Source organism: Podarcis vaucheri (assembly GCF_965113315.1).
Source record: "Podarcis vaucheri genome assembly, chromosome: 6".
Classification (NCBI taxonomy): domain Eukaryota; kingdom Metazoa; phylum Chordata; class Lepidosauria; order Squamata; family Lacertidae; genus Podarcis; species Podarcis vaucheri.
This window is the reverse complement of record NC_138764.1, coordinates 50,709,608-50,723,757: the sequence shown is the minus strand read 5'-3', so window position 1 is coordinate 50,723,757 and position 14,150 is coordinate 50,709,608. Positions and strand designations below refer to the sequence as shown.

Here is a 14,150-nt window from a genome sequence, read left to right as displayed (position 1 = left end):
CTGGGAGAGTAAGCGTTGCTTCTAAAAAACTTTCCTCTAATGCACAACACATCACTCACTGGCCCAGCTTTTCTCTTTTGTGTTAAAAATCCTTCATGATCCACAATGTTATGCTGTTTACTCTGCAATCTAAGTGTTCTGTGCTGTATAAGGCAGTAATCAAGGGCTAGATCCATGGGCTTGTGTGGGGAAGCTTGAGCTGTTCATCCACTTCCTAAAAGAAGCTCACTTTGTTACCCAACTATGTTTAAGGATTTAGATTTGGTGGACAGAGTGCCTGAAGAACTATGGACGGAGGCTCGCAACATTATACAGGAGGCAGCAACGAAAACCATCCCAATGAAAATAAAATGCAAGAAAGCAAAGTGGCTGTCCAATGAGGCCTTACAAATAGCGGAGGAGAGAAGGCAAGCAAAATGCGAGGGAGATAGTGAAAGATACAGGAAATTGAATGCAGATTTCCAAAAAAAATAGCAAGGAGAGACAAGAAGGCCTTCTTAAATGAGCAATGCAAAGAAACAGAGGAAAACAACAGAATGGGAAGAACCAGAGATCTGTTCAAGAAAATTGGAGATATGAAAGGGACATTTCGTACAAAGATTACCATAATAAAGGACAAAAGTGGTAAGGACCTAACAGAAGCAGAAGACATCAAGAAGAGGTGGCAAGAATACACAGAGGAATTATACCAGAAAGATATACCAGAAAGATATGGAAAGATACACCCCAGGTAGTGTGGTTGCTGACCTTGAGCCAGACATCCTGGAGAGTGAAGTCAAATGGGCCTTAGAAAGCACTGCAAATAACAAGGTCAGTGGAAGTGATGGTATTCCAGCTGAACTACTTAAAAATTTAAAAGATGATGCTACACTCAATATGCCAGCAAATTTGGAAAACTCAGCAGTGGCGAGAGGATTGGAGAAGATCAGTCTACATCCCAATCCCAAAGAAGCGCAGTGCCAAAGAATGCTCCAACTACCGCACAATTGCACTCATTTCACACGCTAGCAAGGTTATGCTTAAAATTCTACAAGGAAGGCTCAAGCAGTATATGGACCGAGAACTCCCAGAAGTGCAAGCTGGATTTAGAAGAGGCAGAGGAACCAGAGACCAAATTGCAAACATGCGCTGGATTATGGAGAAAGCTAGAGAGTTCCAGAAAAACATCTACATCTACTTTTGCTTCATTGACTATGCAAAACCCTTTGACTGTGTCGACCACAGCAAACTATGGCAAGTTCTTAAAGAAATGGGAGTGCCTGATCACCTCATCTGTCTCCTGAGAAATCTCTATGTGGGACAAGAAGCTAGTTAGAACTGGATATGGAACAACTGATTGGTTCAAAACTGGGAAAGGAGTACGGCAAGGCTGTATATTGTCTCCCTGCTTATTTAACTTATATGCAGAATTCATCATGCGAAAGGCTGGGCTGGATGAATCCCAAACCGGAATTAAGATTGCTGGAAGAAATATCAACAACCTCAGATATGCAGATGACACAACCTTGATAGCAGAAAGTGAGGAGGAATTAAATAACCTTTTAATGAGGGCGAAAGAGGAGAGCGCAAAATATGGTCTGAAGCTCAACATCAAAAAAACAAAGATCATGGCCACTGGGCCCATCACCTCCTGGCAAATAGAAGGGGAGGAAATGGAGGCAGTGAGAGATTTTACCTTCTTGGGCTCCATGATCACTGCAGATGGTGACAGCAGTCACAAAATTAAAAGATGCCTGCTCCTTGGGAGAAAGGCGATGGCAAACCTAGACAGCATCTTAAAAAGCAGAGACATCACCTTGCCAACAAAGGTCCGTATAGTTAAAGCCATGGTTTTCCCAGTAGTGATGTATGGAAGTGAGAGCTGGACCATAAAGAAGGCTGATCGCCGAAGAATTGATGCTTCTGAATTATGGTGCTGGAGGAGACTCTTGAGAGTCCCATGGACTGCAAGAAGATCAAACGCATTCATTCTTAAGGAAATTAGCCCTGAGTGCTCACTGGAAGGACAGATTGTGAAGCTGAGGCTCCAATACTTTGGCCACCTCATGAAAAGAGAAGACTCCTTGGAAAAGACCCTGACGTTGGGAAAGATGGAGGGCACAAGGAGAAGGGGACGACAGAGGACGAGATGATTGGACAGTGTTCTCGAAGCTACAAACATGAGTCTGACCAAACTGCGGGAGACAGTGGAAGACAGAAGTGCCTGGCGTGCTCTGGTCCATGGGGTCACGAAGAGTCGGACACGACTAAACGACTAAACAACAACAACAAAATGTTACCCAACCAGCTGCTCCCAAGTTACAGGGAAAATTCAGAAGCAGAGTGCAACATGGTGCAAAAGGCTGCAAGTGGGGAAAGGCATCCACTGGACATACATAACAGCAAAATATTTTGGATGCACTTAAGCAACACTTTAGGGATGCGGGTGGCACTGTGGGTTAAACCACAGAGCCTAGGACTTGCCAATCAGAAGGTCGGCGGATCAAATCACCGCGACGGGGTGAGCTCCCGTTGCTCAGTCCCTGCTCCTGCCAAACTAGCAGTTTGAAAGCACGTCAAAGTGCAAGTAGATAAATAGGTACTGCTCCGGTGGGAAGGTAAACGGCGTTTCCATTCACTGCTCTGGTTCGCCAGAAGCGGCTTAGTCATGCTGGCCACATGACCCAGAAGCTGTACGCCAGCTCCCTTGGCCAATAAAGTGAGATGAGTGCCACAACCCCAGAGTCAGTCACGACTGGACCTAATGGTCAGGGTCCCTTTACCTTTAAGCAACACTTTGGTGTTAGCATTACAAATTAACATAATGGGCAAAGCAGATTTAACATTGTGATTAAGCAATGGGTAACATTTAATGGTAAGGAGCAGGCCTCAGAATTGCACATTCTAATCCCCCAGCCCCTCTCCTTACACAAATTATTCTCACCCTTCTCTGTTGGCCTCTACCATGGTTAAATGCTTCAGAATGAACCCTTGTGATAAGGGAACTCTGACTTATAGTTACCTTACTCAAGGCTTAAGGCTGTTGGGAATTGGGAAGAAATAGCACGCAGTCCTCTAACACACACTTGATCTTCTAAGCATGGTTAAAAGATTGAGAAGATTACACCTGTATATAAACCTTAACTGAGTTCCACTGTTTTCCTTCAGCTAGAAGTGTAGTAACTGAGTTACTGCACCAAGTAACTGATTCCTGCTCAAGAAAATATTTTTCATCCACCATAATTTGTAAGCACATTTCAATAATGATCTGGTTGTGTCTCCGTGTGTTATGAAGATACAGATGTCTCTAACAGAATCAAACCTGCTATAAACTGTTATAAAAATGCTTTTTACTCTCGTTATCCTTTCACCATATTCATTTGAAGAAAAATATATCATATTTTTACCTGTTTGTTTAAGATTCCTTTGCCATCTGTATCAGCAAGGTCCCAAACCTAAACAGTTAGATGAAAGAAGCATTTGAAGTACTCCCAAAAATATCTTTTCCCCACTTGAATGAGCAACAGTTTTAAATAACAACCCCAAAAGTTCAACCACATTATCTTAGCAGTGCATTGATGAAACGTGTGACACCTCGGGCAATAGTATGAATTTCAGTTTAATATTGAGGCTTTAGTTTTGGCAAAAGGGGAAACAGAGCTCTAACAAAGTTAATAGCTCAACAAACTGAAGGGCGTATAAAAACGTAAAAACATCCATACACAAAATATGTGCAATCACTTTTCACCCATGCATTTCAGTGCTCTAAGTTACTCTTCTCTCATTTGCAGGCACTTTCATACATTATAGGGAAGTACGTTTTTCTATCTCTAACCAGTGCATATTCAAGCATTCTGAAGTGTCCTATGTTGAAAAATATTCCAAGCTGCAACTGGGTCAGTCCTTAAAGAAAGTAAATGTAGAGGCCACCATGCACCAGAGAGATAAGCAAGACAAAGCCTATTTAAATTGGCTTCGGCGCACCTAACTATGGGCGGGATTGTGACTACTGAGCGCTCCACAAAACACCCAATTTTTGTTTCATTCAGGCCTACAATCGTATGCACCAAGACACCTTCTCCTGGAGAGATAGAAAGGCTTAAGGATTGGAAGCAATATTTTCTTTATTGTCAAAGCCAAGACAGGATGGCATTTCCCCCCCCCCAACCCCAATATTTGATTCACAGTTAATACCTTCCCAAGTATCAAGTCTGTCAGTCCTGATTTTTTAAGAAAGACAGCTGCATCGGAAGCCAACACCCGCCCAGAGTTACTAGGATCAACCTGCAAAAAGAAGGCATATTGAAGATTTGTTATGTAGCAATTTGCACACTAAATATCTTACAAAAAATTATTTATTTATATGCAACTACAAAATGATACAGTGGCCAAATACTGTAGCCAGGTGATTTTTAAAAAACTAATGAGTACTTAGAAGCTACAGATACACTGAAACAAACTAAAGTATTGTGAGGGCCTTTCCCCAACTCCACCTTTGCCCTAGAAGAGCAAGGGACAACGATGGAAGGTACAGAACTGGCAGTGTTTTCCTGGAAGTATTTGCAAGGCTTCTCACTAATTTCAATTGTTAAGGTCAAAAAGACTGACGACGTCAGGCAGCTAGCAGCTGATAGCACAGCACTACATTTTCCTTGCCAGGAGGAAGAGCGGATACACTGTGACTAGAGCACCTATCCAATGTTTATCTTAGTTTGTTTCAACTGTATAATACTAGAGTGTTGCTTTGCTTCATTCCAGTCAGTGACTTGTACATTTTTCTACACTGTGGTAGCCACTATGGTGCCCTCCATATGTTGTGGACTACAACTCCCAGAATTGCTGACCATTCGCCACGCTGGCTGGAACCAATGGGAGTTGTAGTCCAACAACATTCACATTGGGTACCTCAACACAACCATGGTCCGTTTAATCCCCTTTCCTGCCTTCTGCAAGATCCCCACAGCTGCCAGCCAGAAGCTCCTCTTCTCTTTGTTTATAATTTCTTTCAGCCTGCTTAGTGTGTGTTTTGTTCATTCAAATGTTGCATTTTTTAATAGAAGCATTCCGTCATCCAGACTGTTCTAGAGAGAAGCCATGCAATTCTTACAATATTATTCTATTATTAATTTACTTCTACTTTGATTTGAAATAAAAGTTCCTATTAACTACTACTAATTCTCTCTATATTCTGCATCAATGTAATGAATATTTGCTAACTAATAGGTACTTAAGTTAGACATTAAATAGCTCTGCATCTAAAAAGACTGGGAATCCATAATCCATAAACAGTCCTCATTTAGCTCTGTAACACTGCAAAAGGGAACTTCCATTCTACCAAAGCTCTATGGTACAGACCTAATGGCTAGGACTGCCAAAACAAACAGTAATTTAGATGCAATGCTAGTCTTGTGGCAATGCAGGCCATTGAAACTTTTGGGTAATCAGAACAGAGACATTTGCCCTCTTGTGGGCATCATAGTACCCAAGGCAGGTCTTTTTTTTGTTATCATTAATTCATTTCATTTAAACATAAAGAAATGCAGGACTGATGAGAGGTATATATTCATCATGCAGAAGGGAATATATATTTGCAGCTGTCTTGTTATGTATATATTAAGGGTTTGAATTTCTTTATTTTGTGCTTTCAGTTTCCAACCAGGCTTTTCTTTTCTGGTACTTACAAATATTGGAACTACGTTAAAATTTGAGAGCTGTCCAGACTGATAGGCTTAAAGCACAGTCAGTTAAGCTGAACTATGCATTCAAAGACATGGCCTAAGAAGCTACTGGACAGAATTTTTACTGAAGATATGCTTGGTTGCTTCAACAAGGAGACATAATGAGCCACAGTATATTCCTCTTGTAATGGTATAAATCCATTACTGTCTGGTACGAGAGGTTGGTGGGGCCTAGAGCAATTAGCTTTTGCAATAATTGCTGATTTGTACTGGTACAAGTGATTGTATAAATATGAATGTCATAAATAGTCCATTGTACTGCAAAGCTACTGAAATATCCTAAGAATTAACTTTACACCCAAAATATTTATTTCATTCTATTGCCTAAAGACAAGAAGAAATTATCTGTTTTATTCTCCTCTTTAATATGTCCATCCATAACTACCCAAGGAGGAGATATTTTAAAAGCAAGTACTGTATAAGCCCAGGAAGCCAGGCACACTTACCTGTCGATAGAACTTCTCGTACACAGGATTTGCACTTGACAGCTTTGTCGGAGGGAAGAGAGAGAAAAAGTTTTTAAAATACTGCTCGATTTTAAAGATTGTAATTAAACAGGGAATACATTAGCTTTTTCTGTCAATATCAAAGATTAGACTTCAAGAATGGCATTAGGTAAGCGTTCAGAAACAGAGACTATCCATTATTGCATAGAAGAGCAATATACAATACATTACAAAGTCTTATGTGGCTAGAGATTCGCATTCATAGGAAACCACTCAAGCAGGCTCACCAATGTACTGAGGCACAAACTTTTACAGGCATGAAACCTACTTTTTCAGATGCATCTTCTTGTCCATGAAACTTCATGTCACAGTACACTGGTGGCATTTTGAAGACTCATAAGACTATTTTTGCTAAAACAGACTCTGGAATTTGCTGCAGTTACATTTAAGGTTTGGCTGTATGTTCTGAAGCATGTGGTTATCATGGTGTCTTTGAATGCAAACCTTAGATTTGATTATTCATTGGTCTGGCATGGAATTCAAGTAAAATAGGCGTGTCATTCATCAAGACACACAAGCTTGCTGTTTGACCTAGTTTGTACGTGTTTTTTCAACTCTTACATAGCAGAATTTGTGGAATGGGAGCATCAGTCCTGGCTTCAGTCAGTGGGATTTTGTGATTCACAGTTATTGTTATACATGTGGAATGCTGCTAGCCCCAAAGCCTGCAAGTGTTCGGTTTATATAATGTTTCAGAGTGGAAAAACAAATGGCACATAACTTCAGGTCATATCAACAGCTAGCCAATTTCACAGCACTGTATACACACTGCATTTGCGATTCCCCCCTCCATAATTGTTAACAATTTGTCACCAAATTAATACAAATTTTATACAAATTTAAAAGCTGACTCCCCCCTACATCCCCTCTATTTTCCTCCCTTATTTTACACATTGTGTTTGAGAAAAGATTGGTTAATGTGCTTTGAAATAAGATGAATTCCCTTAACACAATGTTACCTATCAATGAAGCAAACAAATGAAGGAGATCAGCAATCTTCAACCTCAGGTCCTTAGATATTGTTGGACTAGAGCTTCCAATAACCCTGATCACTGGCTAAACTGGCTGTGGAGTTTGCAAATGCAACAGCACCACAGGACCCAAGGTTGAAGGATCAAGTATTGCAGCTTCCAAACTTCAAAGCAGTTTTGGTCGAAGATATTCAGACAGAAATTACAGTAAATGATTCTGTATTGCCATGGTATTCCTTATATGCAGAACAATCCTATATGCATTTACTCAAAAGCAAGTCTCATGGTGTTCAGTGGGGTTTAGGATTACAGCTTTAAAATGACTATTTAAAAAGACAGCTGTGCCTTAAATTTTAAATTTTTTTATAATATAAACTGATTGGGTTGAACTAGTCCTAGATCTAACATAGCTCTGTGGCATAATTCTATCATTTTCTAAGATCACTGAAATGCAAATCTGGATTACCTGAAACACATTCAAAATTCAGCATTTTTGGCACATATTCCCCACCCGGAGGGTCTACAGCAGATTAGAATTGATGTACAAGTTGCTGCTACTCTTTTTGCTGGTGCCACTTTATCTTCATATTTTATTACATTTTGGGTGGGTGAAGATACAAAAATGTGGGATAAAAACTGAAATGGTTTTCAGCTGCTTTTATTCAGTGCTGTTTTTAATATGGCAATTTATTTTGTTTTTTTAAAAATATTTAAAACTTGTGTGAGTTTTAGCTGTATCTGTTTTTAATTCATGTTGCGATCTGCCTTGGTTGCTGCACTGGGAGAAAGGAAAGACATAAATGAAATGAAATGATAAATGAAATAAATAAATAAATAGTAACACCACAGTTACTAACATTCTTAACTACTCAAGAGCTTAGAGGGAAATTGCATTTCCAGAAAACAGTGACTCTACTCAGCACATTGACAGAAATTCCCCAGAAGAAATTGGTTCTACAGCAGAACAAGCTTACACAGCAACTTCGACCAGCTGGCAGCAACATACAAATCTCCAACTCCTCAAAAGATTCCACCAACAGTGTCTCTGAAAAAATTTACATATCACTTGGGAAGACAGGCGAACTAATGCCAGTACGTAAACTGGAAGAAGCAATGATCACCAGTGTCGAAGCAATGATTCCTCAACATCAACTTTGTTGGACTGGTCATGTTGTTTGGATGCCTGATTATCATCTTCCAAAGCAACTACTCTATTCTGAACTTAAAAATGGAAAGCGTAACGTTAGTCAACAAAAGAGGTTTAAAGGCTCTCTCAAGGCAAATCTTAAAAAATGTAGTATAAACACTGACAATTAGGAAACACTGGCCAATTGGAGAACAGCCTTTAGCAAAGGTGTCATAGACTTTGAAGAAGCTCAAACTCAGGATGAAATGGAGAAACGTGCTAAGAGGAAGGCATGCTTGTCAAACCCTCACCATTATCAGTTCCCGCCTGTAAACCTATGTCTCCATTGTGTGGATCCAGAATTGGCCTCCACAGTCACTTACAGGTTCACTGTTTTAAGACTGTGTTCGTGGAAGATCTTACTCGGCTACGAGTGATCGCCTAAGAAGAATGCTGCACAAATTGATTGTCTTTTAAAAAATAAAAGGTGCCAGCTTTAAACAGGAATTATTTTCTTTTTAGCACAATTATTTTCTAAAACATACCCTATTTTTTGCTCTATAAAACTCATTTTTTCCCTCCTAAAAAGTAAGGGGAAATGTGTGTGTGTCTTATGGAGCGAATGCAGGCTGCGCAGCTATCCCAGAAGCCAGAACAGCAAGAGGGATTGCTACTTTCACTGCGCAGCGATCCCTCTTGCTGTTTTGGCTTCTGAGATTCAGAATATATTTTTTCTTGTTTTCCTCCTCCAAAAACTAGTTGCGTCTTGTGGTCTGGTGCGTCTTATAGAGCGAAAAATACGGTATTAAGATGTTTCAGGAACAAAGACACAGTAGGGGCAGGGAGTTGGAGAGAAGAAGATCATCCATTGATCATTGCTGTGAACAGCCAGTTAGTAGATGAACAACTGACCCAACACCAAAGCCTGAGTGGGTGTGCATTTGTCCCCTTCTGTTTTTTAAAGAAGTAATGCTGTACTTGTGCAACTCTCAGAATTTGCTTTCTGCTTGTAACACAAAACAACCCCTTAAGTCTACTTGGAACATTAGGTTGAATTTGTGCAGTAATTAGGCAGTATATTCTATAATAATCGGACGCTGCTCTTCCAAAATCCACTCAAATTTGTTAAGTGTTGCTCAGGATTAATACATTAACAGATATCCACAAATACTAGGAAGGGAAAATAGTTTTGCTTAAACCACTGTGGAAGTTGAGCCATTAAGTCAATGTTCAGCACCCCGTCTTTTCCCCAACAGAGCAATTAGTAATCTCACATCTTCGTTCAACTATAGCAATGTCATCATTTTGTTAGCAAAACATTACTAAGCCAAACCTATTGTTACTCTTGAATAGGAAACATATGCTGGTTCACATCCTGTGCCTTCACCACTCTCAAATTCCAAAGCAGTCTCTCCATCCAGTCTCTCCTATGCAGTTTAACATCTGAACAACAGATGCAAATTACATTTTCTGCATAATGACGAAAGCTTGGAAGGTCTTCTGCTTTCACTGGCAAGAGACCCATTTTATGATAAAAGTCAAACTGGGCAACAAGACAATCAGATTTCTCTTACAGTGAATACAATTGTTCGCACAGCAATATAAGATTTTTCTGGAAATCACAGGTAAAGAAATATTATATACCTAAAATAAAATTATTGGAATTAAGACTGGTAAGTTTCTTTATTTCTTACACAAGGATGAGTTAAACTGCAAGCGCCCTCCAAACACCAAGTACGTGGTGTAACAAAGCTGTCTCTTAATATATGTTTTCCCTTTAGACCTCAGCTGTTCCAAAAATTCTTGTACAGTTTACACTGTCACTATTTAAACTGCAAGGCCAAGCACAAGCCCTTTGCTGCTATACCACCTTCCTGAATACTGTAATTCAGGGTCTCCTCAATCCATTTGCAATGCATTCAGAGAATCTAACTATAAACTTGTGTCTATCAAGACATCTTAGCCATACTACACCTCCCCTCCCACCTAGGCCCTGTTTTCCCACCCAGGTAAGCACCCAGATAGAAAGACATCACCCCTCCACCATCTTATTTCAATATCCTTATATTCTCCTTACTACAAACACAAATCCACCCACACCCCAGCCCCACAAGCAACTGCTGACTCGCCTTCAACGAAAGTTCTTCCAGCCATCTGGTAGCATCAGAATTTGTAGCACATATGCTGCAAAAGACATCTTGTTGATCTTTGAAACACAGAATAGCTCAGACTTCCTTTTTCCAATTAAGCTTTCAAACATATTGAGGAAGGAATTCCACTAACCAGAGTGAACACACTGCTGAAACTGGATATTCAACTTTAATTTCCCCTTCAAATGCCAACTCACTCATCCTCTAACTCCTCTTTTAGTTCTTCCAGAAGTTCATCTTTCGAAAGTGTTGGTACGAAATTGTACTTACAAAAGGAGCAGGACAGAAATACACTTATCTACCCTGTCTTTAGCAAAGAATGGCTACTTGGACATTTCCCTCTATATCAGGGGTGGGAGAACTACATTACATCAGATGCTGCAATCTAGCAACGTGCAGGGCAAAACACCCAGGACCTAGATGAACTTTTCATGATATATACATACATTGCTAAAAATGAATATATTTGTTTTACAGCTTTATGTCAGGACTATGTACTAGAAAATTTCAAGACCTACTATTTGGCTTAGAATATTCAGGGCTGGCAGCTGCTGAATAGTTCAAGTATGTAACCCAAGAGAAAGGGTTGTATCCAGCAAAGTTGCTGTATTCACACAATGACTTTTGCTTAAGAGCGGTGGACTCGTAATCTGGTGAGCCGGGTTCGATTCCCCGCTCCTCCACCTGCAGCTGCTGGGTGACCTTGGGCCAGTCACACTTCTTTGAAGTCTCTCAGCCCCACTCACCTCACAGAGTGTTTGTTGTGGGGGAGGAAGGGAAAGGAGAATGTTAGCCGCTTTGAGACTCCTTAAAAGGAGTGAAAGGCGGGATATCAAATCCAAACTCTTCTTCTTCTTCTTCTTCTCCTGCCCCCGTGTACCTTCAAGATTTCCCTCCCAAAACAGATTTGGGGAACACACAGGAAGAGGGAATGTTTTTCTAAAAAGCACAAGTCCTTGCATAACCAGAACAAATTTATGGACTCAACCCAAAGTTCTGCATATTGCCTTATCCACAATTCATCTCTCACTTAGAAGATCACTATAGTGTATAAAATGTATTCGGGTAAGTGGATATTATAACTGAATTTCACTTGCATAATGAATTCTAGCAGTGCAAGATTCAATATAGGCATTTGTGATTATTGCTAGGGTAACGAACGGTACCCATTCTAAACAGTGTTAGAAATTAGCCAGGCACATTTTGAGACTGGCGCAGGCCCAATTGTGACCACATAGTGATCTCTGTATTCCAGGTTGGTGACTGCCATCTCCATCCGGCTGGTCCCTCCAACTTTCTTAAGCAAGTAAGCAGAAGAGCTTATTTACTGCATTTATATCCCACCTTTTTCTCCAAGGAGTACATGGTTCACTCCCCTGCTCAGTTAATCCCTACAACAACCCTGAGAGATACGTTAAGAGCCTGTGACTGGCCCAAGGTCACCCAGTGAGATTCATGAATAAGTGGTGATTTGAACCCTGGCCTCCCAGGTCCTAGTCTACTTCCTAGAGTACTTCTGCTATGGGGCAGCTATACTAAATTAAGTAGGTAAATAAATATGGGGAAAGCAAAATGTCACTTGGAGAAGGACGTGAAATAGTTTCCTTGAATGAAGCTTGAATTTATTTGATTATTATTTATTTGATTCTGGATTGTTTTATTTGATGTTTTAATGTGTTGTAAGCAACTTTGACTTTCCCCCCTTTAAAATATAAAGCAAATGAAAACAACAACAACAACAACAACAACAACAACAACAACAACAACAACAAAACTGCATTGCAGGGAATAGTGCCTAGACATCCGATTGTGGTGACTGTAACCTACAAGGTTAAAATCAATTCATTTTAAAATCAATTCAAAATCAAATTAATGGCAACCATTGGGCTACAGTTCTGTGAGGATTACTAAAGGAGGGGGTCAGACTGTACCTTGGCCAAAGGCCTGGTGGAACAGCTCTGTCTTGCAGGCCCTGCAGAAAGATGTCAAGTCCCACATGGCCCTAGTCTCTTGTGACACCAGATCGGGGCCACAGCCGAAAAAGCCCTGGCTCTGGTTGAGGCCAGACTAATCTCCCTGTGGCCTGGGACCTCCAAGATGTTTTTGTTTGAAGACCGTAAGGTCCTCCGTGGGACAAAGAAGGAGAGGCGGTCCCGTAGGTACGAGGGTCCTAGGCCGTATAGGGCTTTAAAGGTTAAAACCAGCCCTTAAACCTGATCCTGTACTCCACCAGGAGCCAGTGCAGCTGGTAAAGCACCGGGTGAATGTGATCCCATGGCGAGGACCCCGTAAGGAGACTTGCCACGGCATTCTGCACCCGCTGGAGTTTCTGAGTCAGTCTCAAGGGCAGCCCCACATAGAGTGAGTTACAATAATCAAGTCTGCAGGTGACCATTGTGTGGATCACAGTGGCTAGGTCAGGGCGAGAGAGGTAAGGTATATATATGCGTTTCTAACACTGATTCTAAACTAAGGAGAAGCAAAACCAGGGAAATATTAGTGCATGATCAACAGTGTTTAATGGGTATCTTACAAATAGTATTCTAGTCTTTAACTCCCTTTCAAAGGAGTCCATTTTATTGCAATCCTAATTTTATTGGGGCCTTTCAGGACCTCCCTTCGTTTCCAAGTTTACCATGACCTTCAGTGCCCGGGCACATTTGTCATCATTTTCAAGTGCTGAAGACCATGACAAAGCTACGGTTTCAGTGGCACAAAGTCAAAGAGCAAGTAAGAGAGTTTTCTGACACAGTATACAAGTTTTCACCACTTGCTTGAAGAGCTAATTTTTATGGCACAGCAAAACAAAAACAACAAATATTAATTCAGATTCTTAAACAACAGCTGAAAATGCAATGTATTCACCTGCCTTTTCATTTCAAGGGAGCCCTACTTGGCCCAACAACTCTTCTCTTCCATACACTTCTGTTGCTTTCACTAAGGCAACATTTGCAGGTATTTCCTTTATGGATGTTTGCCCAGGGTTCTCTTTCTATGTGACAAGAATTCCAGAAACATAAAGTGTTTCTAAGCAGACACTTTCATGGCAAATGAAAGATATAAAGAATGGCAAAAAAAAATAAGTTAATGATTCAGCGATTTAAGATGGTCTATAAATCACTAAGCAGGACCAAACCTTATTAGCTTTCTAGTTACTTGTATAAAATAAGGTTTTGGTTTTAATTCTACTCCAACCAGATCAGCATCTCTGCCAATTGTAGATTATTATTTTTATATTTAAAAAGTGTGCCAGAAGAAATGTGAAGTTCAATTCCTTACTTAAGATAATCTACTGGTTCAAACTTGCTGTTTTCTTCTCTTTAAAAGAAAAGCACTACTATACTTGCAATTCAACCTTACAAGAAATCAAGAATTTTAATGGTGATTCACTCCAAAAAAAAGTGAAGGAGAGTGAACAAGGAAGGATTTTAGCTTAGCACCATAAAAAACCCTTGATCTAACAAAACAGAGTATCTCTCTCCACTACACAGTGTACCAAATGAACTTTGGTTTTAAATGTGAAAATCTAGTTCTCTCAGTCCTGATTTTGTTAACATGTTTCTAAACTTTGTGAGAAAGTATTTAGGGATCTTGGATTGCAAAACTTTTCTGTATGCTGCTGCTCCCTATTTACTTCATACAGAAACCATGTATAGAAAAGTCTCCATGTGCCCTGCACT

The 14,150-nt window shown here is 40.2% G+C and overlaps 1 protein-coding gene across 3 annotated transcripts in view; it reads right to left on the bottom strand.

The window, feature by feature from the left end:
• The window catches only part of EPS15 (epidermal growth factor receptor pathway substrate 15), a 56,134-nt gene that overhangs the window by 34,688 nt on the left and 7,296 nt on the right, over nt 1–14,150 (bottom strand). For all 3 annotated transcript variants that reach the window (XM_082226721.1, XM_082226720.1, XM_082226722.1), the window contains exons 2-4: nt 6,164–6,205; nt 4,174–4,263; nt 3,387–3,434 (exon numbers count right to left, since the gene is read on the bottom strand). In XM_082226721.1, the coding sequence (XP_082082847.1) occupies nt 3,387–3,434; nt 4,174–4,263; nt 6,164–6,205 (180 nt within the window). The remainder of the gene's footprint in view (nt 1–3,386; nt 3,435–4,173; nt 4,264–6,163; nt 6,206–14,150) is intronic.